The sequence below is a fragment of the Stenella coeruleoalba genome (genome assembly GCF_951394435.1).
Source record: "Stenella coeruleoalba genome assembly, chromosome: 15".
NCBI lineage: Eukaryota > Metazoa > Chordata > Mammalia > Artiodactyla > Delphinidae > Stenella > Stenella coeruleoalba.
In genome coordinates, this window is record NC_137161.1 from 53,064,208 (window position 1) to 53,089,321 (window position 25,114).

The following is a 25,114-nucleotide window of genomic DNA, read 5'->3' on the forward strand; positions in this document are numbered from 1 at the left end:
ATTATCCTGTGGGGCAGTGTAATCACTGGGGTCCTTATAAGAGGGAGGCAGGAAGAGCAGAGCCAGAGAAGGTGTGAGGATGGAAGCAGAAGTGGAAGTGAAGGGGGTGGGGCATGAACGAAGGAATGTGGGTGGGTGGCCTCTAGAAGCTGGAAAAGCGGAGGAACTGGGACTTCCCTGGTGGCACAGTGGTTAAGAATCTGCCTGCCACATACATACAATGGAATATTACTCAGCCATAAAAAGAAATGAAATTGAGTTATTTGTAGTGAGATGGACGGACGGAGAACCTGTCATACAAAATGAAGTAAGTCAGAAAGAGAAAAACAAATACTGTATGCTAACATATATATGGAATCTAAAAAAAAAAAAAGGTTCTGAAGAACCTAGGGGCAGGACAGGAGTAAAGACGCAGACATAGAGTAGACTTAAGGACATGGGGAGGGAGAAGGGTAAGCTGGGACAAAGTGAGAGAGTAGCACTGACATATATACACTACCAAATGTAAAAGAGATAGCTAGTGGGAAGCAGCCACATAGCACAGGGAGATCAGCTCAGTGCTTTGTTACCATCTAGAGGGGTGGGATAGGGAGGGTGGGAGGGAGACCCAAGAGGGAGGGGATATGGGGATGTAAGTATACGTGTGGCTGATTCACTTTGTTGCACAGCAGAGACTAGCACAACAATGTAAAGCAATTATACTCCAATAAAGATGTTAAAAAAAAAAAGAATCTGCCTGCCAATGCAGGGGACACAGGTTCGATCCCTGGTCCGGGAAGATCTCACTTACCGTGGAGCAACTAAGCCCGTGCGCCACAACTACTGAGCCCGTGCTCTAGAGCCCGCAAGCCACGACTGCTAAGCCCGAGTGCCACAACTACTGAAGCCAGCGTGCCTAGAGCCCGTGCTCCGCAACAAGAGAAGCCACCACAATGAGAAGCCCACGTACCGCAACGAAGAGTAGCCCCCGCTTGCTGCAACTGGAGAAAGCCTGCGCGCAGCAGCGAAAACCCAACGCAGCCAAAAATAAATAAATTAAATAAATTAAAAGAAAAAAAAAGAAAGCTGAGGAATTGATTCTCCCCTAGGACTTTCAGGAGGAACACAGCCCTGCCCACTCATTTTAGACTCTGACCTCCAGAACTGTAAGATAATAAACTTGAATTGTTTTAAGCCACTAAGTTTATGGTAGTATGTTATAGCAAGAACAGGAAATGAATACATGTGTGACCTGAGCTAGTTGCTGAACTTCTCAAGGCCTCAGTTTTCACATCTGTAAAATGGGAATAGCAGTAATACCCACTTTAGGATTTCCATGAGGAATACATTAGGTACACGCATCCTTCAGGGATATTGTGGGTCCAGTTCCAGACCACCACAATAAAGCGAATATTGCAAAAAAGCGAGTCACACAGCTTTCCCAGTGCATGTAAAGTTGTTTACACTATATTGTAGTCTGTGAAGTGGGCAATAGCATTGTGTCTAAAAAAGACAACGTACGTACCTTGACTAAAAATTAGTTTGCTAAAAAATGCCAAAATAATTACAATGATAACATCAAAAATCACCCCTCACAGATTGCCGTAACAGATATAATAAAAATGAAAAAGTTTCCAAATGCTGTTGGAAAATGGTACCGACAGACTTGCTCAACTCAAGGTTCCACAAAGCTTAAATTTATCAAAAATGCAACATCTGTGAAGTGCAGTAAAGTGTGCCTGTATAGCGTCAGGCACAGAGCCTAACATTAGCCAACATGTTTTCCCAGCGAGACCGTAAGCCCCACAAGGATAAGAAGGTGTGTCCACCTGATTTACAGCAGGTCCCCAGGGCCTGGGGGTAAGGGGGGAGGCGAGACAGCTCCAGGTGCCGTGTCAGGGGCCCTGGGCTCCAAGTTCTGGGGAGAGAGCTCATTTGAGCGACCATAACCATCGTCTCACAAGCATCACTGTGAGGATTAGAATAGAGAAGGACCCCAAAGGCTGCTGCTGCTGCGCTGCCAGGAACACAGCCGCTGCCCAGGCAAGGGCGGTGGAACAGAAACATCTTCTCCCTCCCCTCCTTTCTTTTTCACCTCCCTTCCTCCTTCCAACCTGCCACCATTTTTTTCTGTCTTTTCTTCATTCATGAAGGCAACAGCGGCTGAGTGTCTGCTGTGTTCCAGGTTGGCTGTCTGGTCTATTGAGAAAAATCTCTGGAATGAAGAGGCCGAGAGGCCTGTGGGCTCCTCCTTCCGTGCTGCACCTGCTGACTCACCTGAGCTCAGTCGGTGCCCCCATGGGCCCTGGGGTACTGGTGGGGGGCGGGGCTGGTTGCCAAGGCCTCAGGTGATGTGGACCCGGAAGCAGGAAGTAGTCTGTATTCCCAGGACCTAGCACCTGCTTGGCTGGGAGATCTCCAAGGCAGGTGGGGGCCCAGGGGTGGGGTTGCTGGGGGGAGTGGGCGGGGAGGAGCTTGCTCAGGCCAGGGCCAGGAGAGAAGTGGAAGAGAGACTGGGGTAGGGTCTGGAGCCAAGAGGGGTGGTGTGGGAGGGCAGGGCCAGGGCTGCAGTGCAGGGGGGCAGGGATGCGGCAGCCCCAGGATTCTGAGGTGGCCCTCTGGGGGGGCTGGAGCAGGCGGTGCCCAGGACCATCCAGCTGAGATGGCCTTGTTAACGGAGGATGTGGAGCAGGAGCTGAGCGCCACAGCCCAGCAAGTGCTGGGGAAACTGTGGAGCCACCAGCTGTTCCAGTCCGAGTGGGACACCGGTGCCTTCATTATCTTCCTCGTCTTCCTCGGTGAGTGTGGCTTGGCCTCTGGCCCCCGGCAGCCTCCCAGGCCGAGGGCCATATCTGGATACCCATCCTGCCCACAGGCGTCGTGGCGCTCCTGCTGCTGGTCGTCTGCATCCATTGCTGCTGCTGTGGCTGCTGCCAAAGCCACTCCTCCAGGTCCCAGAAGGTGAGCCCGGAGCACCAGGGCCAGGCCGAGAAGGTGGCGGTGGGGTGGGGTGGGGTGGGGCGGGCCGGGGGCCGAGGAGTGAAGCCACCAGCCCGTGTGCCTCTCTTGCAGAAACACGCCGGGGGATTTGATAACCTTGCCCTGGAGCCTTAATGCGGAGAGTTCTTGCTCCCCTGCCTTTGTCCTGCTGGGCAGCAATAACAATGCCTTGTTCAGCCAAAGTCTGAGTCTGGAGTGTATTCTGAGCCTCCTGTCACGGTGGGCAGTGTAGGCCCCCACTGCTTCATCCAGATGCCCCCTGTGTCCCTCACAACCTTCAGATGGCATGACTGTCACCAGGAGACCTCGGGTGATGTGCTGCAGCCACCGAGCGGCTGCCCATTCACCATCCCATTCGGCCCCTTGGAGGCCAGGGGTTCAGTCACTGGGTACTCGGCCCAGCTCCTGACTATCAGGGACCTCTGGTCAGGTCCCTACTCAGACAGACAGACAGACAGACAGACAGAAGGGCTCCAGGCAAAGTCGGATGATCTTTATTTCTTGAAGGCCCTGCCAGGGTTGCCAAGCGAACACAGTCAAGGGCACTACAGCTCATGGTGGGCAGCTTCTGTCCTCCTTCCCCAACTCAGAGCTTAGGGCCACCACCCACTCCTCAGGCTCCAGTGGGAGGGGGTGTGTGGCTGCCCCTTGCCATCCTGGAGGACAGGCTGCGAAGAGGGGAGGAAGGAGAGCCCTGGGCCTGGCCCCAGCCTGAGTCCAAAGGTTCCTGCCTTGGGGCGAGGGCAGGGCTTGGACTATAGGCTACCTTGAAGCTCCGCCTTCCTGACCTCCCCCATTCAAAACAAAAAGCACGCCAGTGTCACTTCCTCCCAGTGGGTCCAGTGTTCAGTCCCATCTGTGCAGATGTGACAGGCAGGGCAGGGTGAAGAGGGAAATAAATAGCCCGCAGTGCCGAGCTCTGGTCGGCACTTTGTGTGTGTGGGTGCGTGCGTGTGTGTTTATGTGTGTGTGTGTGTGGGGGGGGGGGAACAGGGACTCCCTGGGCAGGGGCCATTCCCAGGGGGACAGGCTCTTGGGCGCTCTGTTCAGAAAGGCCTGTAGCTCCAGTAGCTGGAGAACACAGAGATCTGGGGAAGGAGGGAGATGGGGGGACATGGTGAGTGGTGGTGCTAGGGGATCTGGCCCCTGCTGCACCCTCTGTGACCCAGGTGAGATTTGAAGGTCATCCAAGGGCCATGTGTCAGGAAGAGGATACTGTTGCCAAGCAACACCATGGCCCACCTGTTTGGGGTGTGCAGAGGGTACGACAGATCTTAAGATTAGGGGGCCCTTTAGAGGTGTGCCGCCCCAAAAAAGAAGGGGCTAAACAACCTGCTGTTTGGCTGGCCTAATCTGCGTGAGGCCCAGCCTGGCCCTGACCGCCCCCATGTCCCTACCTTATCCTTGAGCTGCTGGCAGAGCTGCAGGGAGACGGTGAAGAAGACGAGGGCATCGTTCAGCCATGGGATCACACACTCCACCTTGTGCACGTGGCTCACCTCCAGACGCTGTGCACCCCACTCGCTGCGGGGAGATGGGAGGGTCCCTGAGGGCAGTTCAGCCGGCCAGGACCCCATCCCCCGAGGTGCAGACGGGCGAGGGCGCTCCAGGGACCCCTCCCAGGCAGGGTACTTACAACATGGCCCCGGGGCTGTGAAGCACGGCACCTCCAGCTGGGCGGAAGTTCTAGGCAGAAGAACATCAGACTGGGTCAGGCCTGGGGCCTAGGGCGGGCAGGGATGGGGTGGGTGGGGTGCTCACCTTGGTGGAATTGGGCTGCAGGGCATGCAGCTGGTACACGGTGAGGCAGAGCTTGTTGAGGCTGATGTAGACGTTGACCAGCAGGTCGGAAGGCAGGGCGGGGGCGAACATCCGCTGTGGGGAGGGGGGCCGGGCAGGCAAGGGGGATGAGGGCTGAGCAGGCACATCTCACGCCCGCCCCTCCAACCACCCCGGGGACTCCCAGTCCCCATCCCATGGACTGGGGCTTCCAGTGTCTTCTCAGGTACCACAGATAGCTTCCTGCACCACTGGGCTTGGGACCCACTGATCCAGATCAGGGGGGTACATATCTGGGGGATGCAGAATGGAAGCCAAGGACCCCATCCCAGAAAACTGCACATAGGACTCTGTCGACAATTTGGGGCTTGCAGGACCTCCTGGCACCCCTGTGTCCCTCCCGGGCGCGAGCTGGGCCCCTCTGTGGGGACCGCCTCTCCTGGAGCAGGGGCCGGCCTGAGGCACCACTGACCGTGAGGCCGCTGGCAGCGATCTCAGGCAGAGTGAGGGTAGCTGGAGTGGTGAGCCGGTTTCGGGCTCTGGTCAGCTGCAGCATCACGGCATCCATCAGCTGGGGGAAGGGGGCTGGTCACAGCCGCTGTGAGGGCAGCGGGGCCTGGTCCTGATCCCCTCCCCCTCCCCACCCCTGTGTCAGTAGCAACAAAATTATGGTAGCTCCTAGCTCCTTCCATGGAGGTCACAGTCTCTAGGGCCTGAACCCCTGCAGCACGGGGCTTGTTAAAGATGCAGGTAATTGGGCTCCAGCTGGGGGTCGGGGGCAGGACAGAAGGTTCTACTGCATGGGATCCTGGGTATTGGTCCAATGGGGAATAGAAGATACCAGAAGTTAGTCCCAGGGGCACGAGGGCGTGGTGGATGAGGGTACAGGCAATGAAGGAGCTTAGAAGAAGGGACTCTAATTCAGCTTGGGTACAAGGGGCCACGGAGGGCTTCCTCAAGGAAGAATTGGGATGGCTAAGTTGAGGCCTTATGGTGGACACCAGCCCCATTTTCAAAGGTGAGGAAACTGAGGCTCCAAAGGGTTAAGGTCACACAGCTAGGGAACGGTGGAACCATCTGCACTCATCCCTTCCCTTTGTCAAGGAGCAAAGCTTTGGCTCGAACTCAGAGCCCCAGTTTCCACTGCTTCCAGCCATTCATCCAGCTGTTGCCATGGTGCTGGGGTCACCTGGCTCCAGGGAAAGGCACAATTACTGGGTGGAGGCATGGGGGCTGCACATTACACCCCAGAGAGTGGTCACAGTTCTGAGAAAGACTTTAGTCCATCTGGTTTCAAATTTTCATGAGGTCCAGAGAGGATAGGTGAACCACCTGAGGACACACAGCAAGTCAGGGGCAGAACTAAAGCATGAACTCAGGGCATCTGAGCTCATTTTGTCTCTCCACACCACATGAATTCACTTTGTTAATTACAAAAGTTTTTCTGTTGCTGGTACTAAAACCTGTAGCTACTGTTTACCAAGCGTTTACTAGAGACCACTTTACCTGCATCATCACGATTGGCAGTCACTACAGCTTGTCCCCCTTTTACAGGTGAGGCTACTGAGGCACAGAATAGCTAAGTGAGTGACTTGAGGTTGCACAGCTCATAGTGGGGGCCCTGGGATCAGAGCCCAGGGCTGTTTCTGGAGCCTGGGCTGTGAGCCTTTCAACTGTGGCTGGATGGACATGTATACACTGAGAGGTGAAGGGTCAACCACTGGCTACACCTGAGAATGTGGGGGCAGAGCTCTCCAGGGGCCCAGTCAGAGGTCAGGGAACCTGGCTCTCCCATCCCTACGGGCAGCTCACCTTGAGGACCTCTGCTCCTGTCCTGAACTGGTAGCTCTCCTCCCGGTTGGCAAGGAGGTAAATGGCTTGGCTCACGTGGTTCCTGGCGTCCTGGATCTAAAAACAGCACCCAATGAGCAGTTAGTGGGCTGGGCCTCGGCAGGGAGAGGAGCCAGCTTCACAGCAGCCATGTCCCTGGGGGCCCCAGCCTACGGACCCCCACCCTGAGGGCCTATCCTCCTAGGAGGGGCAGGGTGGGTGCCGCCTTCGGGCCAGGCCCTGGCTGGGTGCTGTGAGTCAGGCTTGGTCCCTGGCCTCATGTGGCTCACTTTCCAAAGGAGGACAGAGGATAATAGAGTAAAGGCACAAGGTAATAGACGGTGCAACTTGCACAAGGAAACAAACAGGGTGATGAGCGCGGTGAGGGAGAGGCTCCAGGGAAGCGACTCTTGAGCTGACACTCGTTTGATGAGAAAAGCTGAGGGAGTGGACTCCGGGCAGAGGGACAAGCCCGAGCAAAGGCCCTGAGGTGGAAACAGCTGGTGGCCAGTGAGAGGAGAGAAGGAGGGGACAGAAACCAGGCCCAATCACATAGGTGCTGTTAGGAAGCATGGACTTGGTCTCCAAAAGCCAGGGGAAGCCCCTGGAAGCTCTGGGCAGGGAGTGACTTGTTCAGGGTATCCCTGTAGTTCCCGCTGGGCTGGGGGCCTACACATAGGACAGGCTAGGAGACCAGGCACTGCCCACCACAGCTGTGCTGCTAGGAAACACCTTCCCAAGCCTGCTGTGGCTGCAGGTCCCCACAGTGGCCAGCCCAGGAGGCCTCAGCGCTGCAAGGGGCTGCCCCTGCCTGCCCTTGTGCCCCTGAGTCGTGGCTGGGGAAGGGCCCGGTTACCTGCTGCAGCTTCCACTGCTTGTCCTCCCTGAAGGCAAAGTGCAGCAGCTGGTTGTTCCTGGGCATCTTCAGGTTCACGTCCTGATGGGCAAGAGCAGGATAAGCTGGGCAGAAGGATGCCCTCCTGCTTTTGGCCACTCTGAGCCCTTGAGCCGGGGGCAGAAATGGGGTGTGTATGGTGGTTCAGGCCACAGCCACTACATGGGGCAGAGGGCCTCTCAACACCCTGGCCATTTGGGGAGTGAACAGGGAGGTCAGGAAACGAACTCAGGCCCAAGAGGAACCACGAGAAGTGAAAGGGAAAAGAGCCAAGAAAGGGGAAGGCGGCTTCGTCTGGGAGGAAGCGTGTAGTTGTGGGCAAACGGAAAACATGTGTACATGCCAAGTGACAGAACGCCCACCCAAGGAGAGGAACCTTCCTCCAGGCCTTGGCACCTGCCACAGGGTCAAGTGCAGCTGGAGCTCAGATGTTGGCTGATTGCACTTTGATCTGGGGCCAGCCTAATCCTGCCAATGCCCACGCTTCCTGGGGCCCAGAATCCAGGTAGGGCCAGGTAGCGCTGTGTGCAAAGCATTCCTCCCCCCTTCCTGCACCTGTCACTGAAGCCACACACCAATCTCATGAGCGGGTTAGGGAGGGTGTCATTTTACAAACGAGAAAACTGAGGCCCAGAGAGGTCAAGGATCCTGCCCAGAGTCACACAGCTGGCTGGCGGCAGAGCTGGGATAAGCAGGAGGCCCCCACGCTCTCCCCCACTGGGTCCTGTGGCAGCATGGGAAGGGGAGAGGGGCCGGGAGACTCACCGCCTGGCTCAGTGCATCCCCTTGCAGAGTCAGCACGCCCTTCACCTGGTCTGTGCTACAACACGTGCGAGTCAGAGCAGCGCCTGCGGCTGCCCCTCCCACCACCCCATCCTCCCAACAGGCCGTCCCTGGCTGTCACAGGATGGTCCAGCCCGTCCCACTGCATATCCTCTGGACGTTGGAGCTGAAATCAGTCTGCAGGGCAGGGCTGTGCCACCTGTCCTAGAGGGTATCCCAACCCCTCCCCAAGAACCCACCCCCAACCCAGCCCAAGCTCACCCACAGCTGCCCAGGATGAAGTTCTCCTGCTTTGTGAACCCCTCCGTGCCTGAGCCCGGCAGAGTAAAGCGGAGAGAGGCCTCCTGCAGAGGGGAGTTGGGGTAGAGCTCACCCACTCCAGCCTAGCCATGTGTCCAGGAGCCCCACTCCCAGGGCCCCTCCCCCATAGCCTGAGTTTCAGGTCCTACCTGAGCCGATACCTGCTCCTTCCACACTCCCTGGGAGCTTACTGTGTGCCCAACCCGGGGGAGAGAACCGAGAGATACCCTCCCGGCTTGGGTAAGGTTTGGAAGTGAGGAGCAAAGTCAGGGGAGACAGTAGTCATGGCAACCTACAATTTTGGCTTTACCAGGCACTGCCTGGACATTTTTTTGTGATTCTATTGGCTTTATTTTATCACAACAGCCCTGAGGCCGGTACTAGTATCTTCTTCTGGCAAAGGGGAGGCCCAGAGAGATCGAGTACTTGGCTGAGGTCAAAATGCTGGGTCCTTCAGATCTGAGGTTAAATGTCAATTCCAAAGGAGGCCTTCCCCGACCCCCGGGGCCGCGCTCACAGGGCTGCTTGTGGAATTGGGTAATTATCTGCTACTGCTTGCCTCCCGGCTAGACTCTTAAGTCCTCTGAGGGCACGGCCTGGTCTGAATACCGCGCGTTGCGTACACAGTCGGCGCTCGGGCGGCAGCCGCGGGAGGCCGGGGAAGGAGCCGCGCTGGGGAGGGTAGGGAGGGTGGGCGCCCGCACAGGCCCTCAAGGCGCGTTACCTTGAGGATGTCCTGCAGCTGCCTCAGCACGGCGTGCACCTCGTCGTGCAATAGCCAGCGAAACTCCTCCTCCTGCGGGGACAGGCCCGTAGTCAGCTGCCCGGGACCGCCGACCCCCGCCCCACCCCGCCCGCGAGCCTCACCAGCACCGCCCGCTCCGCCGCCGTAGCTGCCATCACGGTCGCCATCACCGCCGCTCGCTGCCCAGCGACCGTCACCGGCCCGCCGTCCGCTCGCCGCTCAGTCCTCCGTCGCGCCCGGGCCCACCCCCCGCCGCCGATTGGCTGCGCGGGCGCCCGCCCCGCCTCCAGCTCGCGACGCTGTGAGCGCCCCGGAACCCGCCTGCTCCGGCTCGCCCGGCACACCGCCCGCACCAACCGCGGGCGCTGAGCACTCCGGCGCCGTATCCATCGCTACTGTCGGGCCGGAGCGCCGGGGACGCTCGTCCCGCCCCTTCTCGGCCCTGATAGGGCGCCCTGCTCCGCGCACACTCTCCGATTGGCCGGCCCGATAGCTTGCTCTCGCCGCGCCCGGCGATTGGCCGACGGGGAACCTTGTTTCCGCCCGATCTCGCCTCCGGCCCACTAGTTCCGTCGGTCCGGGAGGGACTAACGCGTGGACCCTACAGTCCCGTCGCCGTGCTGAAGAGGCCGCCGCTCCGCTCCACGCCGGGCCCTACCCCTCCCACCACCGCACGGCGCTCGATGTCTGGGCGCAGACCACCGCCAAGGTCACAGTTGTGTTAACAAGAAACGTTTTTATTTTGCTTGCAGTAGCTTTTTGTTAATTGCACAAAATCATGTTTTATTTTTGCCATTTAAACATTATCACACAATCCTATTCTGAAAGACAAATGTTCATTAAAAACAAAGCAAAAATAAAAATTCACAACCTTAATTACCTAGAAGATTTGTCATTTAAAGGAGGTTTAAAGGAAAAAAAAAAGGGTGGTGGAGGAGGGGCTTTCTTACAAGCTTTTTCACAAGTGTCACATTTTTTCCTTAAAAGGGAAGGATTTCAAAACAAAGGTGAAATAGCTTAAACAAATATTCATAAAAAGGAACTTTACAGAATTGTCAACAATATTAAGACAACATTGACTAACCAGTTTCATTACAGCATCTTCCCCCACCCCCACCCCCTAGTGTCCGGCTAGGACCAGCACAGGCTTTGTGTTCAGACAGAAAAGAATTCAAAATCCCAGTGAAATTAACAACTGTGCCAAAAACCACGGGCATCTCCCCTGCCCTCCACCCATGTCTTCTGAGATCCCCTGACCTGGGTTCTGATCAGTGGAAAAGGGCCAAGGCTGTGAGGGGGAGGGGCCCCACACCAGCGTGGCCACCTCATTGTTTATCATCACATATTCACTATAATTGCTGACCTTCTGCGGGGTGACTTTGGAAAATCCAACCCATGCAGAGGGAGAAAACACTGACATCCTTTAGGTAACTTCTCCTTGTTCTTATGCCACATTCCAAGCCCCTCTGGTCCCCTATCCAAGGAGAAATGCTAGGGTCTCGAGGATGTCTTAGATCTGCCTCTGAGGGTCAGGTAGCTCTGGTTCAGTCAGGCCTAGTTCTCCTCTTCCCTCCCAACAGACCCCAGGACCCTGAAAGCACCGAAGACCAAACTGCTGGCTGAAGTGCAGACACTCATTCCTGTTTCAAGAGCTGAGCCTAAGAAATGGTCATCGTTGGTCAGGTTGGGTCTAGACCAAAGAAGGAAGAGACAGAAAGCAATACTGTCTCCATGAGAAGAAAAGGGGGAGGGGAGGAGAATGGAGAGAGGTGGGCATGCAGGGAACTTGTGCAGGGATGGGCTGGAGAAGGTGGGACTGCTGTGAGGGGATGTGGGTCAGAGTGGCTCTTCAGAACCAGGTGAAGGGTCTGTGGCGTAATGGAAATAGGAAGGAACCCCATACCCCTCCCTCTTCAATCCTCAGTGCTGGCCCTCAGGACCCCCTTCCTAAGGACTGGAATGCAAATCCAAATACTACAACAGCCTGGTGAGGAGTGAGCACCCTTACACCAAAGCAAGGAAGTCTGATCCCAGCCCAGGCTCCACAGTGACGGTGACTTCCGGGCAGGTGCTGAACAGCAGTGAGGAGAGGGCTTCTGTGAAGCTCACCTAGGGGCGGGCTGTTTGCTGCCTTCCCTGGAAAGCCAGAGCCCTGTCTTAGCTTGACCCTGCCAATCCCTTTTCAGCTCACAAAGGCATTTATGGAGAGTTGGTTGCACATTGGTAGCTTAAACATGACAATCCTCATCAGCTGGTCACCTGAGGTTGGAGGGCCCATGGGACCCTCGGTTTACAGTCTGCTGGCTCATCTTGGCCCAGAGCCTCTCTCTGCGTGGGATCCAGTGGACAGAACCACAGCCTCTTCGTTGTGAGGGAAGCAGTGGGAAAGCTTCCACTTCTCACTGCTGATTATAGTTCCTCAGCTGGAAGGGGTTTGAGATAAGACAGCTTGGAAAAAGGGAAAAAAAAAAAAGCCAGGCAGCAGTTTCTGGGCAGCTTCTATCCTGGGGCGAGAGCCAGTATGGTGGGTTGTGTGTGTGTGTGTGTGTGTGTGTGTGTGTGTGTGTGTTTGTGTGTGTGAACACACAGCCACCTAGTCCAAGGCCGGTGCCCAGCTCAAGAGCTTTCCCACAGGCCAATCCTGCTGACACCCCTCCCCTCTCCAGGACCTCTAGGGGAGGAGCAACGCTGTGTGCTGTGCTGATGGCAAGTCTCAAAGTCTGTAAAAAAGAAGATGGAGACAGGTGGACTGGTCCAGAGTTAAGTCCCAGGACCCCAACTCCATGTGAGGAAGAGGGGGTCAGAGGGAAGATGGGGGGGTGGGGGTGGGGTCAAGGGCTTAGTGTATATAGGCTCGGTACACGGCAGACATGTCATTGTCAGACTGGTCCAGTGCCTTGGCTCTTTTGTACACCTGGAAAAAAACGACATGGGCTTAGTCTGGCCACAAAGCTGACTTACAGACACAGATCTGCTTCTTCTGAGAGGCGGTTCTCGATGTGGTTAGGTAAGTAGGTTCTGGAGTCTAGGCTGTCTGGGCGTGACTCCTGGATCACCCACTGACTGGCCTAACCTTGGACAAAGTGCCTCAGTTTCTCTGTGTCTCCACCACTGCTTCTTGACTTTATGGAGAAGGTAACAGGGTTATTGTGAGGATTAATGGAGTGAGGAATATAAAGGGCTCAGAGGCAGGGCTCAGCATTGTTAGTAGTTATAATCATGTTCCTTCCTGCTCCAAGGACTTCCCATGTTATTCTCTGGGCCACTGTCCCTGTCCTTCCCTCAGCATTGGCTGGCTCCTTCCCAATCAGCTCCAAGGCCTTTCCTGACCATCCCATTTGAAGCAGCAGCTGCACCACTTTACCCAGCCACCTCCATCCCTTTACTCTGTTCCACTTTATTCATAATTCTAACCTTCTGCAATTCTTACTTGTTTAAACATTTATGTGCTTACTTTGTGCCTCCTTCCATTAAAATGTAAGCTCCATAAGGAAAAGAAGGGGCTGCACCCTGTGTCCCCAGAGCCTAGCATGGTGCTTGGCAATTAACAGCCACCCTAAAGGTACTAGACGAATATGAAAGAGTGTGAGAAAAATTAAAAAGCCATCATTTAACAAGGGCAGCACAACATCCAGTCATGTTGAAAAAATGCAGCTGGACACAGGTTCCTCCCACACAGTTGGCTGCCTGCATTTTTTTCTTTTTCTAAACATGATGTCCACTACAGCTCAGGTGTAGCTGTCAACTCAGAATGAAGACTAAATAAAGACCTTTTGAGATAAATGAGAACTAATCATTGCCAGCAAACCTGCATTCAGGAAATGCTAAAGCAAGTTCTTCCAGCTGAAAGGAAAACAATACCAGAGAGAAATGCAATTCTTCAGAAAGGAAAGGAAAGTACTGGAAATGGTAAATTAGAGAAATATGAACTTATTTTTTCTCTGAATTTCTTTAAAATACATATGACTACTTAAAGCAAGACATTCTGACAATGGTGGGTTTAAAACAAAGACAAATGTAACACATAGGACATCTGTACTCTAAAGCAGGGGTTCTCAACCCGGGATCATTTTGCTCCCCACCTGGAGTGACATTTGGTAATGTCTGGAGACACCTTCTATGAACTGAGGGGGTGCAACCGGCATCTAGTGGGTAGAGGACAGGAATGCTGCTAAACACCCTGCAGTGCACTGGAGAGCACCCACATCAAAACGTCAATAGTGCCCAGGTTGAAAAACCCTGTCTTAGAAGATGAGGGAGGGAGAGGTAAATGGATCTACATTTTATGTAAAGAGGTCTAATCTAGGATGTGAAATTAAGGAGGTGTATAGCAATCCTTAGAGCAAAGACAAAAATGATGCACTGTTAAAAAGCCAATAGATAAAATGGAATTAAAAAAATATATATTTATTTATTTGGCTGCGCTGGGTCTTAGTTGTGGCACACAGGATCTCGGGATCTTCACTGTGGCATGTGGGATCTAGTTCCCTGACCAGGGATTGAACCCGGGCCTCCTGCATTGGGAGGGCGGAGTCTTAACCACTGGACCGCAAGGGAAGTCCCAATAAAATGGAATTCTAAAATATATTCAAATATCCCAAAAAAGGGATATCCCAAAAGAAAGGAGGAACAGACAAACAAAAGCCAGAGTGGACAAATGGCAATCAAATGATAAAAGAGTAGCTCTAAATCCAACCACATATCAACAGACTTCAAGACAAAGACTAAATGTTAATGGACCAGTTAACCTCAAGATCCTGAACTCCAAACAGTGGCCAGAAAGTGCCGTGCTCCATCAAGAAATTAACCAAAATGTCTGTTTCCAAGCCAACGAATCCTGTAGTCAAGGGAGAGGCAAGTGGAAATCACCTCACAGAGAAGTGCTCCCAACACAAGCCACCATGGAACCCTTCAGAAGTAACCACAGTTACAAACTCATCAACGAAAAATTACATAACACACGAGGAATTCCACTACCAAGAGAGAACCTGAAGGTAAGAAAGGAGGAACCTGAAATTGTACTTCAAACTGGAAGAGTGAAACAAGTACTCTGAGATGTTCAGACACATGAAGGAAAGACAGAGACACAGAATTCAAGGACAGAAGATTATAAACTATGAAAAGGCAGGTCTGAAAAGAACAGTACTGTGTATTTATTTATTTATTTATTTATTTTTGGCTGCGCTGTGCGGCTTGCAGGATCTTAGTGCCCCAACCAGGGATGGAACCTGGGCCTCCAGCAGTGGAAGCAAGGAGTCCTAACCACTGGACAGCCAGGGAATTCCCCAGTACTGTGTATTTTTACTTCTTCTTTGTCTCTATAGAACAAGCTACTTGAAACCTCTATTTAACTTGAATAAAAATGCATATAGTTTATAGCACTTGGAAGACAGAGTCTCTAAAATAAATGAATCTGTGTGATTCATGTATGTACGTGTTTCACAAAATGTAGATTTTTAAAAATTTATTTTATTATTTTATGTTTTGGCTGCGTTGGGTCTTCGTTGCTGTGCGCGGGCTTTTCTCTGGCTGCGGCGAGCGGGGACAACTCTTCGTTGCGGTGCGCGGGCTTCTCATTGCGGTGGCTTCTCTTGTTGCAGAGCACAGGCTCTAGGCTTGCGGGCTTCAGTAGTTGTGGCTTGCAGGCTCTAGAGCACAGGCTCAGTAGTTGTGGCGCACGGGCTTAGAGGCTCCGCGGCATGTGGGATCTTCCCGGACCAGGGCTCGAACCTGTGTCCCCTGCATTGGCAGGCAGATTCTTAACAACTGCACCACCAGGGAAGCCCAAAATGTTGTTTTTATTGTAATTCTATAGTAAAGACAAATATTGCTCAGCTGTTTTTTTTTTTTTAAGCTTATACTTCTATCAGATTGAGATAAGAAAACTGAACTTCTAAAAAACTGTTTCCAAAAAGTGCCTATGTAGGTGCTTAATAGATGTCATTCAAAAAAAATGTTAAGGACTAAACAATCCAATTAATAGGCAGACAGTGTCAGAATGGATAAAAATGCAAGCCCCAATTATAGACTGTCTACAACAGACACAATTTTAAAACAAAGGTTGAAAGTAAATGGATGGAAAAAAATACATCACATGGAAATCGTAAGCATGAGAAGGCTACAGCAGCCATATGAAAATCAGACAACAGACTTCAAGACAAAGATCAAGGTGGACATTTCTTAATAACGAAAGAGCAAATTCATCAGGAAGACATAACAAGCATAAATGGCTAAGAGCCCAATAAAAAAGACATCAAGCAAAATGGACAGAATTAAAGGGAGAAACATGATCCCACAACCACAGCTTGAGATTTTAACATCCCTTTCTTAGCAATTGAAAGAACTAGAGAAAAAGGTCAGTAAAGATAATCTGAAAAAATACTACCAACCATCTCAACCTAATTGATATGTGCAGAACACAGCACCCAACTGCAGAACACGCAGTCTTCTTAAGTGAACATGGCACACCCACCAAGACAGATCATCTGCTGAGCCACAAAACAAGTCTGAATCAATGTAAAGAGTTAAAATCCATATGTAGTATATTTTTTTAGATCACAGAGATACATTAGAAATCAATAACCATTAGGTATCTAGGAAACCCTTCAGGGTTTTTATTTGTATTTGACAAATAATCCACAGGTCAAAGAAGAACTCCCAGGGAAGTAAGCATGGCTCGGAGGAAATATACTTAGAAAAGGAAGGTCTAAAATCAGCAACCTAAGATTCCACCTTGAGAGGTTAGACACAGAGCCAAGCCAAGCCAAAGTAAGCAGAGGGAGGAGTGCAAGGGAAACAAAGGAGGGCTGCTGGGACTAGCACCGCGGCCTCCTGCTGTTACCTCATTGGCTGCAGCTGCCATAGGAGTCGGATGGTTGACGGCATCACCCAGCGCAATGGCTAGACGGAGATCCTTCTGAATGTATTTCAGGTAGAAATCAGGCTTAAAGTTTCCTTGTAGGATATCTGAGGAGGGAAAGTCATTCATCAGAAGATCTGAAAGGATCCTAAATAAGAAACCACCTGGAGTCTTGTCAGAGGTCAATACCTAGCATTTCCTCCCCCTTGGACACCCAAGAGACAAGTTCCCAGCCTGTAGCCCCAAATCCTATCTACCATGTCTCCGGATGCTCTCTGACTGGGGGCCTGGACTGACTGGAGTGGGTGCATCATTCACACACAATGAGCCCCTGAAGAAGACACTGTTCTGTGACATCTGCCTGACCCAGTTCCCAGCTTCAACCAAAACTAAAACGCAAAAGAGAGGCCAAAGGCAACTTACTTTGGCACTTCTGGTCCAGGAAGATGCTGGCCAACTGTCCCTGATTGAGGATGTCCAAGAGTGTCTGCTGGGACTGGCCTGTCACTTGGGCCAGGGTGAGCCCCTCAGCGATGGTGGCCATGAAGCTCCCCTGGACCATGTTCACGATCAGCATCATCTTAGCTGCGTTGCCAACCTCACCTGCCCAGGGCAAAGAATCGTGGTCACATCCCAAGAATCCTGTGGGGAGGGACTTTCTGCCCACCCTCACCCCTGCTTGGACCCACCTCTACACCCAGGGGAGGCCCCATTCACCTGCCCCTGACAGAACTGGCTCTGACCCTTCTGGCTCTTCCTCCTTCCAGGCACTGACTGTGCAAGTCAAAGGAAACCTTCCCACGGGGGCCCCAGGCAGAGAGGCCGTGCGGGACTGACGGTGTCATCAGGGCGGTCTAGAGGGGATGTGGCCCACCCAGCCTCCAGGCCTGAAGTGGCCCGACAGGTGGGCAGGCATGTTACCTAGAAAGAAGGAAGTCTTCCCCATTGCCTGGAAGCAGCTGCTGCAGTCCTCATATAAGCCCCTGTCTCCGGCCGCTAAGATCACCAACATCCCATCATTAGATAGCTGCTGATTCCCTGAGACCGGGGCTTCCAGAAAGCGGCCCCCCCTGGACACAATCACCTGGAAAGGAAAGTCACAGCTTCTGGAGGCCTTGCCTCTCATGAAGGTCTTGGGCAGGAAGCAAGGAGCATACTGGGGCAGGAGCACTTGACCCTCCACGCCGAGGCCCCAAAGCTGATGCCCGTACCAAGGTGCTGGACTGACAATGGGAGGGTCAGCAGACTGTCCTCCACCAGGTGCCTGAATCACATGCAGTAGACAGAGAGAAGCTGGGGTGTCCTCATAGGCTCCCATTTACTCGGAATTTCTCACAAAGACCAAAGACTATAACCAACATGACAATGCCAATGGCGTGGTTGACCACACTTCCTAAAGACACTGTCCTACCTTGATTTTAGCCACCCGTAGAATGCACATGGGCCACAAATCACCACCCCCTCACTTGGGCCCAGTGGCTCAGCGTGGTGGAATACTCTGCTAGTATCTGTAGAAAGCTGCTTAACTCAAAAAGGCCCTGCTGGCAGCCTAGATTGGCTTCTGAGAGGCTGGCAGCTATAGGACCCAATGCCCATCCCAGCCAGGAAACAAGTCTCCTTTCACAGCCACTCAGACTAGCTGTAGATCTGAAGGCAGAGAGTGAAGACAGGCTAGTCCCAAAGTCTCTGGCTTTGGCTCTAGAGTAACTAAGTTGCCCACTCTTCGGCATGGTTAGCCTGGGTCTTGGGCTCCAACTGAAAGGATGCTGGAGGGCCAGCCCGAATGAGGCCGCTACCTGGGCCAGCTCGGTGACTGTGTCAGCATCCACCGTTGACATGTCCACGTAGCACTTCCCGGGGCGGATCCCTTGCAGCACACCACTGGGGCCCAGCACCAGCTGTGGGGACACAAGGGAGAAGCAATAGCCCAGGCTCCCAGCCAGACACCCAGGAGCCCCTTAGACCTAAGGTCAGCGTCCTGCTGATTTTTTGGCTCATTTCCCCAATAGAAGCTAAATATTAAGGCTCAAAAGGGAAGAGCATGTAAATAAGCAAGGGAAAGAGGAGAATTTATGGTATGCTCCCATTTATCTTCAAAAAGAACATGTGTGTTTCTTTTTATTAAAAACCTCCCATTGAAAAGATGGAACCTCACTATTTATTTTTTTTGGCTTCTTTGGATTTACTTGGATTAGTCCAGTCATGAGTTTAACAAGATGACTACTGCACTTGAACTTTTAAAGCATACAAATACAGCGATAGCTAAACATAGGAACTTGTCACATGGACCACAGGCACACCAAAGCTTCCAGCTCAACAGGAATACATTAGCCTGTCAGGAACCATTTCACATTTCAGCACAGACCTCAGGGACCCTCATCAGTTTCATTCTTTGTTCTGAATTAAAGGAAGTCTGTATTCAATCTATGCAAACACCCTTCACAATGGGAGATGGCCCCCAAATGGGAAATCCACCGCCCCACCCCTCCCCCAATGCAAACACTCACTCAGTGCTCAGGGGAGAAGGGGAGGAGGCCAGCCAGTTTTCCCGGCCACAACCTGAGACGCTGAGGGGAGGGAGGGGATCCTTACGTCCTTGGCTGCCTTTGGATCCGACACGCAGGCAAACGTGATGTCACAAGTTGAAACGACTTCAGCGGGGGTTCTTCCTAGGCGGGCCCCCTCCTGGATGAACAAATCACACTGCAAAAGTCACAGATCCTAATGTGAGCTGCAGGCAGTGCACAACACACACACCAGCCAGGCCAGAGATGCAGTGCTCAGTCCTCCGGAGTGGCCTTCCAAGGCAAGAGGCTGAGACTGTGAGCCAGGGACCCCAGCGGGCAGTCTGACTGCTCAGGGAAGTGGACGGAAGCCCCTTAAGCACAGTCTTGTGGTTTTTTTTTTTTGGCCACACTCATGTGAGACCTTAGTTCCCTGACCAGGGATTGAACCCACGCCCCTACAGTGGAAGCGCAGAGTCTTAACCACTGGACTGCCAGGGAAGTCCCCAGTCTTGCCTAGGAGGATGTTCCATGTTCTACTTCACAGGAGGCACAAAACAAACGTCTGCTGAAGGTTTTCTGAATGAAGAACAGGATGTGAATAGTACTTGTCTGCCGCTCTTTGTGGCTGTCGCTGTCTTGGCTGTGGTGAAATCTACCCAGTGCCCTGTGAGCTGGGGAAGCAGGGCTTGGGCTAACAGGTTGCCATTCCGTACTGAATTGTTTCTGGCGGGGGGGTCTACAAGCACTAATTTTTCTTTTCTGAAAATTAAAATCACTAGAACATCTCATCACAAAATACATCATTAACATTTTGCTGTATTTCCTTTTTCTTTCTTTTCTTTTCTTTTTTTTTGCGGTACACGGGCCTCTCACTGTTGTGGCCTCTCCCGTTGCGGAGCACAGGCTCTGGATGCACAGGCTCAGCGGCCATGGCTCACGGGCCCAGCCGCTCTGCGGCATATGAGATCCTCCCGGAGCGGGGCACGAACCCGTGTCCCCTGCGTCGGCAGGCAGACTCTCAACCACTGCGCCACCAGAGAAGCCCTGTATTTCCTTTTTCTAAAGGCATTTCAAAAAAGTATTTAGAATAATTTGGACCTATTATTTTGCATCTAATTTTTAACATTTTATATGATTACATCTATCAATATTATAGACTTTCATAATTACTGTTTATAACGCATGGCTGCAGGATACTCCACTGAGATATATACCTGAGTTTACCTAATGGATCTCCTGCAGTTCAATATCTGGCCTGATTTTAATTATAAATGAGCCCAACAAATATCCATCTCTTCTATTTTTTGAATTTAGATCTCTGTAAGTAGAATATAACAGGCTCCAAAAATGGTTTTAAAAAATGTAGACAAATGGCTTTCGAATAAGGCTGTGTCCATTTATAATGATCTCTGGCAAAGTCTCAAATCACCAACACAGAGCACATTTTTTAAAAACAACAAATAAGTACACATAAATACATTAAAAACTTGTCCTACTAGATGATTTAACAAGCCAAAAATGGCCACTTTCTGCTTGATATATTCTGATTACTCCTGATTACTGAATCTCTTTAATACCTCTGTTTATTAATTGTTTCCTCTTTGTGAGCTATTTAAAAATCTTTAAATCATTACTATACTATTTGTTTAACAAGAAATTCCACTCCTGGTTTTATACCTAAAGAAAACAAAAACACTAATTTGAAAAGATACACACACCCCAAATGTTCATAGCAGCATTACAATAGCCAAAATATGGAAGCAACCTAAGTGTCCATCAACAGATGAATGAATAAAGAAGATGTGGTACACACACAGACACACACACGGAAGAATATTACTCAGTCATAAAAAGAATGAAATTCTGCCATTTGTAACAACATGGATGGACCTAGAGGGTATTATTATGCTTAGTGAAATAAGTCAGACAGAGAAAGACAAATACGCTACACTATCACTTATATATGGAACCTAAAAAACAAACAAATAAATGAATATAAATAAAAGAAACAGACTCATAGAACAAATTAGTGGTTACCAGTGAGGAGAGGGAATCGGAGAGGGGCAAAATAGGAGTAGGGGACAGTACAAACTGCTATATATAAACTAAATAAGCTACAAGGATATATTGTGCAGCATAGAAAAATATAGCCATCATTTTATAATAACTTTAAATGAAATATAACCCATAAAAATACTGAATCACTATGCTGTACACCTGAAACTAATCTACTAATGTAAATCAACTATACTTCAAAAAAACCAAAACCAAACAAACAAAACCCCCAAAACCCCCCACAAAAACTAGGGAAAAATACATAAAAATTGTTAGGGTAGTGGGAAATTTTTAGAAATACAAAATTTTTAAATTCCAAAAAATCAAAAAAAACCGAGTTGGCATACTTTTCAATTTTTTTTCGTTTATTTTTTGTTGTGAGGAGTATTATCAAAAACTATTCATGGGGTGGCTGGGATGAATTGGGAGAATGGGACTAACATATATACACTACTATGTATAAAACAAACAGCTAATGAGAACCTACTGTATAGCACAGGGAACTATACTCAATGCTCTGTGGTGACCTAAATGGGAAAGAAATCCGAAAAGAGAGGATATATGTATAGGTACAGCTGATTCACTTTGCTGTACAGCAGAAACTAATACAACATTGTAAAACAACTATACTCCAATAAAAACTAATTAAAAAAAATATTCATCTTGGGTTTCCCTGGTGGTGCAGTGGTTAAGAATCCACCTGCCAATGTAGGAGACAGCGGTTCAAGCCCTGGTCGGGGAAGATCCCACATGCCACAGAGCAACTAAGCCTGTTCACCACAACTACTGCGCCTATGCTCTAGAGCCTGTGAGCCACAACTACTGAAGCCCGCATGCCTAAAGCCCATGCTCCGCAACAAGAGAAGCCACCGCAATGAGAAGCCCGCGCACCACAACGAAGAGTAGCCCCTGTTCGCCATAACTAGAGAAAGCCTGCATGTAGTAACAAAGACCCACCTCAGCCAAAAATAAATAAATAAATAAATAATAAAAAGAATCTGCCCGCCAATGCAGGGGACATGGGTCTGAGCCCTGGTCTGGGAAGATCCTCCATACCACGGAGCAACTAAGCCCATGCATCACAACTACTGAGCCTGAGCTCTAGAGCACGTGAGCCACAACTACTGAAGCCTGTGCACCTAGAGCCTGTGCTCCGTAACAAGAGAAGCCACTGCAAAGAGAAGTCTGCGCACTGCAATGAAGAGTAGCCCCCGCTCACTGCAACTAAAAGAAAGCCTGTGTGCAGCAATGAAAACCCAACGCAGCCAAAAATAAAAAAAAATAAATTTATTAAAAAAAAATTCACCTTTTTCCTTAAAAAGACAGACTTAAAAAGATCTATGTTAATAATTTTGTTTTCTTCTGGTTTTTCCTTTTGAAAGAAATGAGGGTAAGCAGCAGAGCTGTCTGATTCCAAGCCCAAGTTCATAATTGCTTTGCTCTACTGTCTTCCCATAAATTAATCTGGAAAGAATGGCCACGTTTATAACAATTAAGCTTTCCAATCAAGAAAACAGGATGACCCGAGGCACTTCTATCAAATGGGAACATACTTATAATGCAAACCCTTAGATTCTACCGATGTTCTGCAAGTATGCATGTCTAGATTTCCTGGTTACCCTGGCCTTGAATCAGAAATATCTGCTGAAAGGGCTTCTGAGATCTCACTCCTGACTCAGGGCCCCACAGCACCTACCCAATGCCCAGCACCTGAAGCCCACATCTCTTAGCATGGCTTTCAGTGCCCTTTCTCCCAGGCTCCCTCAACTCTCCAACCAGTTCCTTATTATTCTTGAAAAGGGCGGTTTTAACAAAGTGAACTTCTTACTTTGCCTAGAACATTTTTGTTTATTCAAATCCACCAGCTCTACTACCTCCCTTCATTCCAGCTCTCACCTTGCTACACACATGGGATGCTCACCCCATCATTTCACAAATATATGCTTAGCCACACCTTGTTCCTCAAGAGGCTGGTTCTTTCTTGGTCTCTTCGTTCCTGGCAAATACACTGCTTTAATTTTCTGGTACTTAGACTATGGTTCTTTATTTCTTTAATTTTATTTATTTATTTATTAATTATTTTATTTGGCTGTGTTGGGTCTTCATTGCTGCGCGTGGGCTTTCTCTAGTTGCGTCGAGTGGGGGCTACTCTTCGTTGTGGTGCACGGGCTTCTCATTGTGGTAGCTTCCGTTGTTGCAGAGCACGGGCTCCAGGCACACAGGCTTCGGTAGTTGTGGCTCGTGGGCTCCAGAGCACAGGCTCAGTAGTTGTGGCGCATGGGCTTAGTTGTTCCGCAGCATGTGGGATCTTCCCGGACCAGGGATTGAACCTAGGTCCCTTGTGTTGGCAGGTGGTTTCTTAACCACTGCACCACCAGGTAAGTCCTAGACTATGGTTCTTTACCTTTTCCTGGATGGGAACTTGATGGGAGCCTGGCCTCTCTCCATTACAAAAGACTTGGAATTCCATTTCAGGGCATGCACAGACCCCTTGAATCCATGGACCACCTGAGGTTAAGAACTTCTAAACCTGTCCTGTCCCATATGGTAGCCACTAGCCACAGGAGACTGTTTATTTTTAAGTGAAACAAAATTTAAAATTTTTCAGTCTACCAGCCATGAATCAACTGTTCAAGAGTCACATGTGGCCAGTGGCTACCACACAGGCCAGTGCAGATATAGGACATCTCTTTCACCACACAATGTTCTACGGCACGGTGCTGTTAATACAATCCAAACACAGAACATAGTGCAGCCATTAACAAGGACGAAGCAGATCTGTTGATACACACTCTCCATATCAATGATTACACACACACACACACACACACACACACACACACACACAAACTCTTGCATGTGCATGGAAAAACCTGACAGGTTTTTTTCCTATTACTTATTTCAGGTAATGGCAGAGAGGGAAAATTTCCACTTCATTTTATACCCCTGGGTGTTTTAAATGTTCAGTTTTTATGATAACGTCCTACACTGGTGTATCTACACCCCCACCTGCCTGAACTAAGAGCTTGGCTTCTACTCCATGGCATGCAGAACGATGAAGAGAGACAGGAGGGAGAGTCCTATCCTTAGTTACCCCAAGGGTCAAGGCTCTGTCCCACCCCATCCAACAAGCACCACTATGAATGCTTACTTTCTCTGCAGTCCGGTTCCAGACAGTCACCGTGTGACCCATTTTTAGCAAGTTGGAGACGATGCCACTTCCCATGAGGCCAAGGCCCAAAAATCCTATCCTGAAAAAGAGAGAGACTGATCAGTTCAAGGTGGGGGGTGGGGTGGGGGAGGACAGGGTGAGATCCTGAATGCCACACAGGCTCTGCTTCCTCATAAACCTGGGGAGCCTCACCTCAGACCACCAGGAACGCTGCTCTGTGGTGTGCTGACACCACCACTGCAGAGCCAGCGGTAGTGCAGGCAAAGCGTGCCTTTTCTCATCATGCCACTGTTCAAAAGTGTTCATAAGTTTAAACAGGCATTTTAAAATCCTCAACTGCCACTGTAAGAAGTATGACTCATATGGTTTATGGCAAATCTTCCAAATCATTTCCTTGTTGCTTTGATAGAAGGTCTGAGCTTACAATTCCATTACAGTGAGAAGGCAGACATTTATCTTCAGATCCTGCAACAGTTCCTGATCAGCCACCTCGAGTCATAGGTCTTGAGATGCCAATTTAAAGCACCTTGGGATCCATGACAAGTTAACAGGAGAAGTAAGTACGGAGCCAGCCACCTTCCTCAACTGCAGGAGTCAGCATCCTGGTGCTCACCTCCCCTTCCCAGCTCCACGCCCTGCACCACCTTTGCACTCTTCGTGCCGTCAGCAGGGACAGGCCTTGCCTCGCTTCTTCAAAGCCTCACCTGAGCTTTGGAACCAATCTTTCTTTCCCAGTGCATGGATTCTTCTCCTGAACCTCTTTCCTCCCGTTGCTTCTCTACCCTGGCCTGTCCTTCTCTCCACCACGCCTTCTAACTGCAGGCCCATTATGATCCTTCTGAATCTGAAGTACTCAGGTGGACAGTATGTTTGGCTTACCTTCACTTCCTACAGCTTGCTCCTTCCTACAACCCCTAGAACTTGGGAGCTACAAGCTGCTACATGCTTTTATAGATGATTTTACCTTGCCCAAATGTCTCTTCTTGGTTCTTGCACTTCTGTAACTCTCCTTGCATGAGACATGGCTAAACAATGCCTCTTTCTTCATTTAATTAATTTTTTGGCTGCGTTGGGACTTCGTTGCTGCACGTGGGCTTTCTCTAGTTGCTTTGAGCCAGGGCTACTCTTTGTTGCAGCGCGGGCTTCTCACTGCGGTGGCTTCTCTTGTGGAGCATGGGCTCTAGGTGCGTGGGCTTCAGTAGTTGCAGCA

At 50.6% G+C, this 25,114-nt stretch overlaps 3 protein-coding genes across 9 annotated transcripts in view; 1 reads left to right on the forward strand and 2 right to left on the reverse strand.

Annotated features, from left to right (window-relative positions):
• The first annotated feature begins 2,394 nt into the window (after nucleotides 1–2,394).
• On the forward strand, nucleotides 2,395–3,425 carry SMIM22 (small integral membrane protein 22). Its single transcript, XM_079945187.1, has 3 exons — nucleotides 2,395–2,406; nucleotides 2,616–2,777; nucleotides 2,855–3,425. Exons 2-3 carry the CDS (start codon nucleotides 2,642–2,644, stop codon nucleotides 3,091–3,093), a joined length of 375 nt encoding a protein of 124 aa, XP_079801313.1. The 5' UTR covers nucleotides 2,395–2,406; nucleotides 2,616–2,641; the 3' UTR covers nucleotides 3,094–3,425.
• A 26-nt stretch (nucleotides 3,426–3,451) lies between these two features.
• ROGDI (rogdi atypical leucine zipper) lies at nucleotides 3,452–9,702 on the reverse strand. 4 transcript variants are annotated; one of them, XM_079945184.1, is made up of 11 exons: nucleotides 9,434–9,605; nucleotides 9,291–9,362; nucleotides 8,528–8,610; nucleotides 8,249–8,303; nucleotides 7,445–7,525; nucleotides 6,571–6,666; nucleotides 5,231–5,329; nucleotides 4,741–4,854; nucleotides 4,616–4,665; nucleotides 4,377–4,503; nucleotides 3,452–4,067 (listed from the first exon to the last, which is right to left on the reverse strand). In XM_079945184.1, the coding sequence occupies exons 1-11, from the start codon at nucleotides 9,476–9,478 to the stop codon at nucleotides 4,026–4,028; spliced, it is 864 nt and encodes a 287-aa protein (XP_079801310.1). In that variant the 5' UTR covers nucleotides 9,479–9,605; the 3' UTR covers nucleotides 3,452–4,025. The 4 variants fall into 4 exon arrangements, with proteins under 4 accessions (XP_079801310.1, XP_079801309.1, XP_079801308.1 ...); XM_079945183.1 differs by lacking the exon at nucleotides 9,434–9,605 and adding an exon at nucleotides 9,669–9,702 and having other exon boundaries at nucleotides 3,452–4,503; XM_079945182.1 differs by having other exon boundaries at nucleotides 3,452–4,503; nucleotides 9,434–9,607.
• Nucleotides 9,703–10,027: 325 nt separating this feature from the next.
• The window catches only part of GLYR1 (glyoxylate reductase 1 homolog), a 36,417-nt gene continuing 21,330 nt past the window's right edge, over nucleotides 10,028–25,114 (reverse strand). The window contains exons 10-16 of one of the 4 annotated variants that reach the window (XM_079899123.1): nucleotides 23,884–23,983; nucleotides 18,761–18,873; nucleotides 17,967–18,063; nucleotides 17,092–17,254; nucleotides 16,594–16,773; nucleotides 16,153–16,277; nucleotides 10,028–12,225 (exon numbers count right to left, since the gene is read on the reverse strand). In XM_079899123.1, coding sequence (XP_079755249.1) covers nucleotides 12,151–12,225; nucleotides 16,153–16,277; nucleotides 16,594–16,773; nucleotides 17,092–17,254; nucleotides 17,967–18,063; nucleotides 18,761–18,873; nucleotides 23,884–23,983 — 853 coding nt within the window. In that variant the 3' untranslated portion in view covers nucleotides 10,028–12,150. Of the gene's footprint in view, nucleotides 12,226–16,152; nucleotides 16,278–16,593; nucleotides 16,774–17,091; nucleotides 17,255–17,966; nucleotides 18,069–18,760; nucleotides 18,874–23,883; nucleotides 23,984–25,114 lie in introns of all 4 variants that reach the window. The other 3 variants (XM_079899125.1, XM_079899124.1, XM_079899122.1) reach the window with 3 other exon arrangements.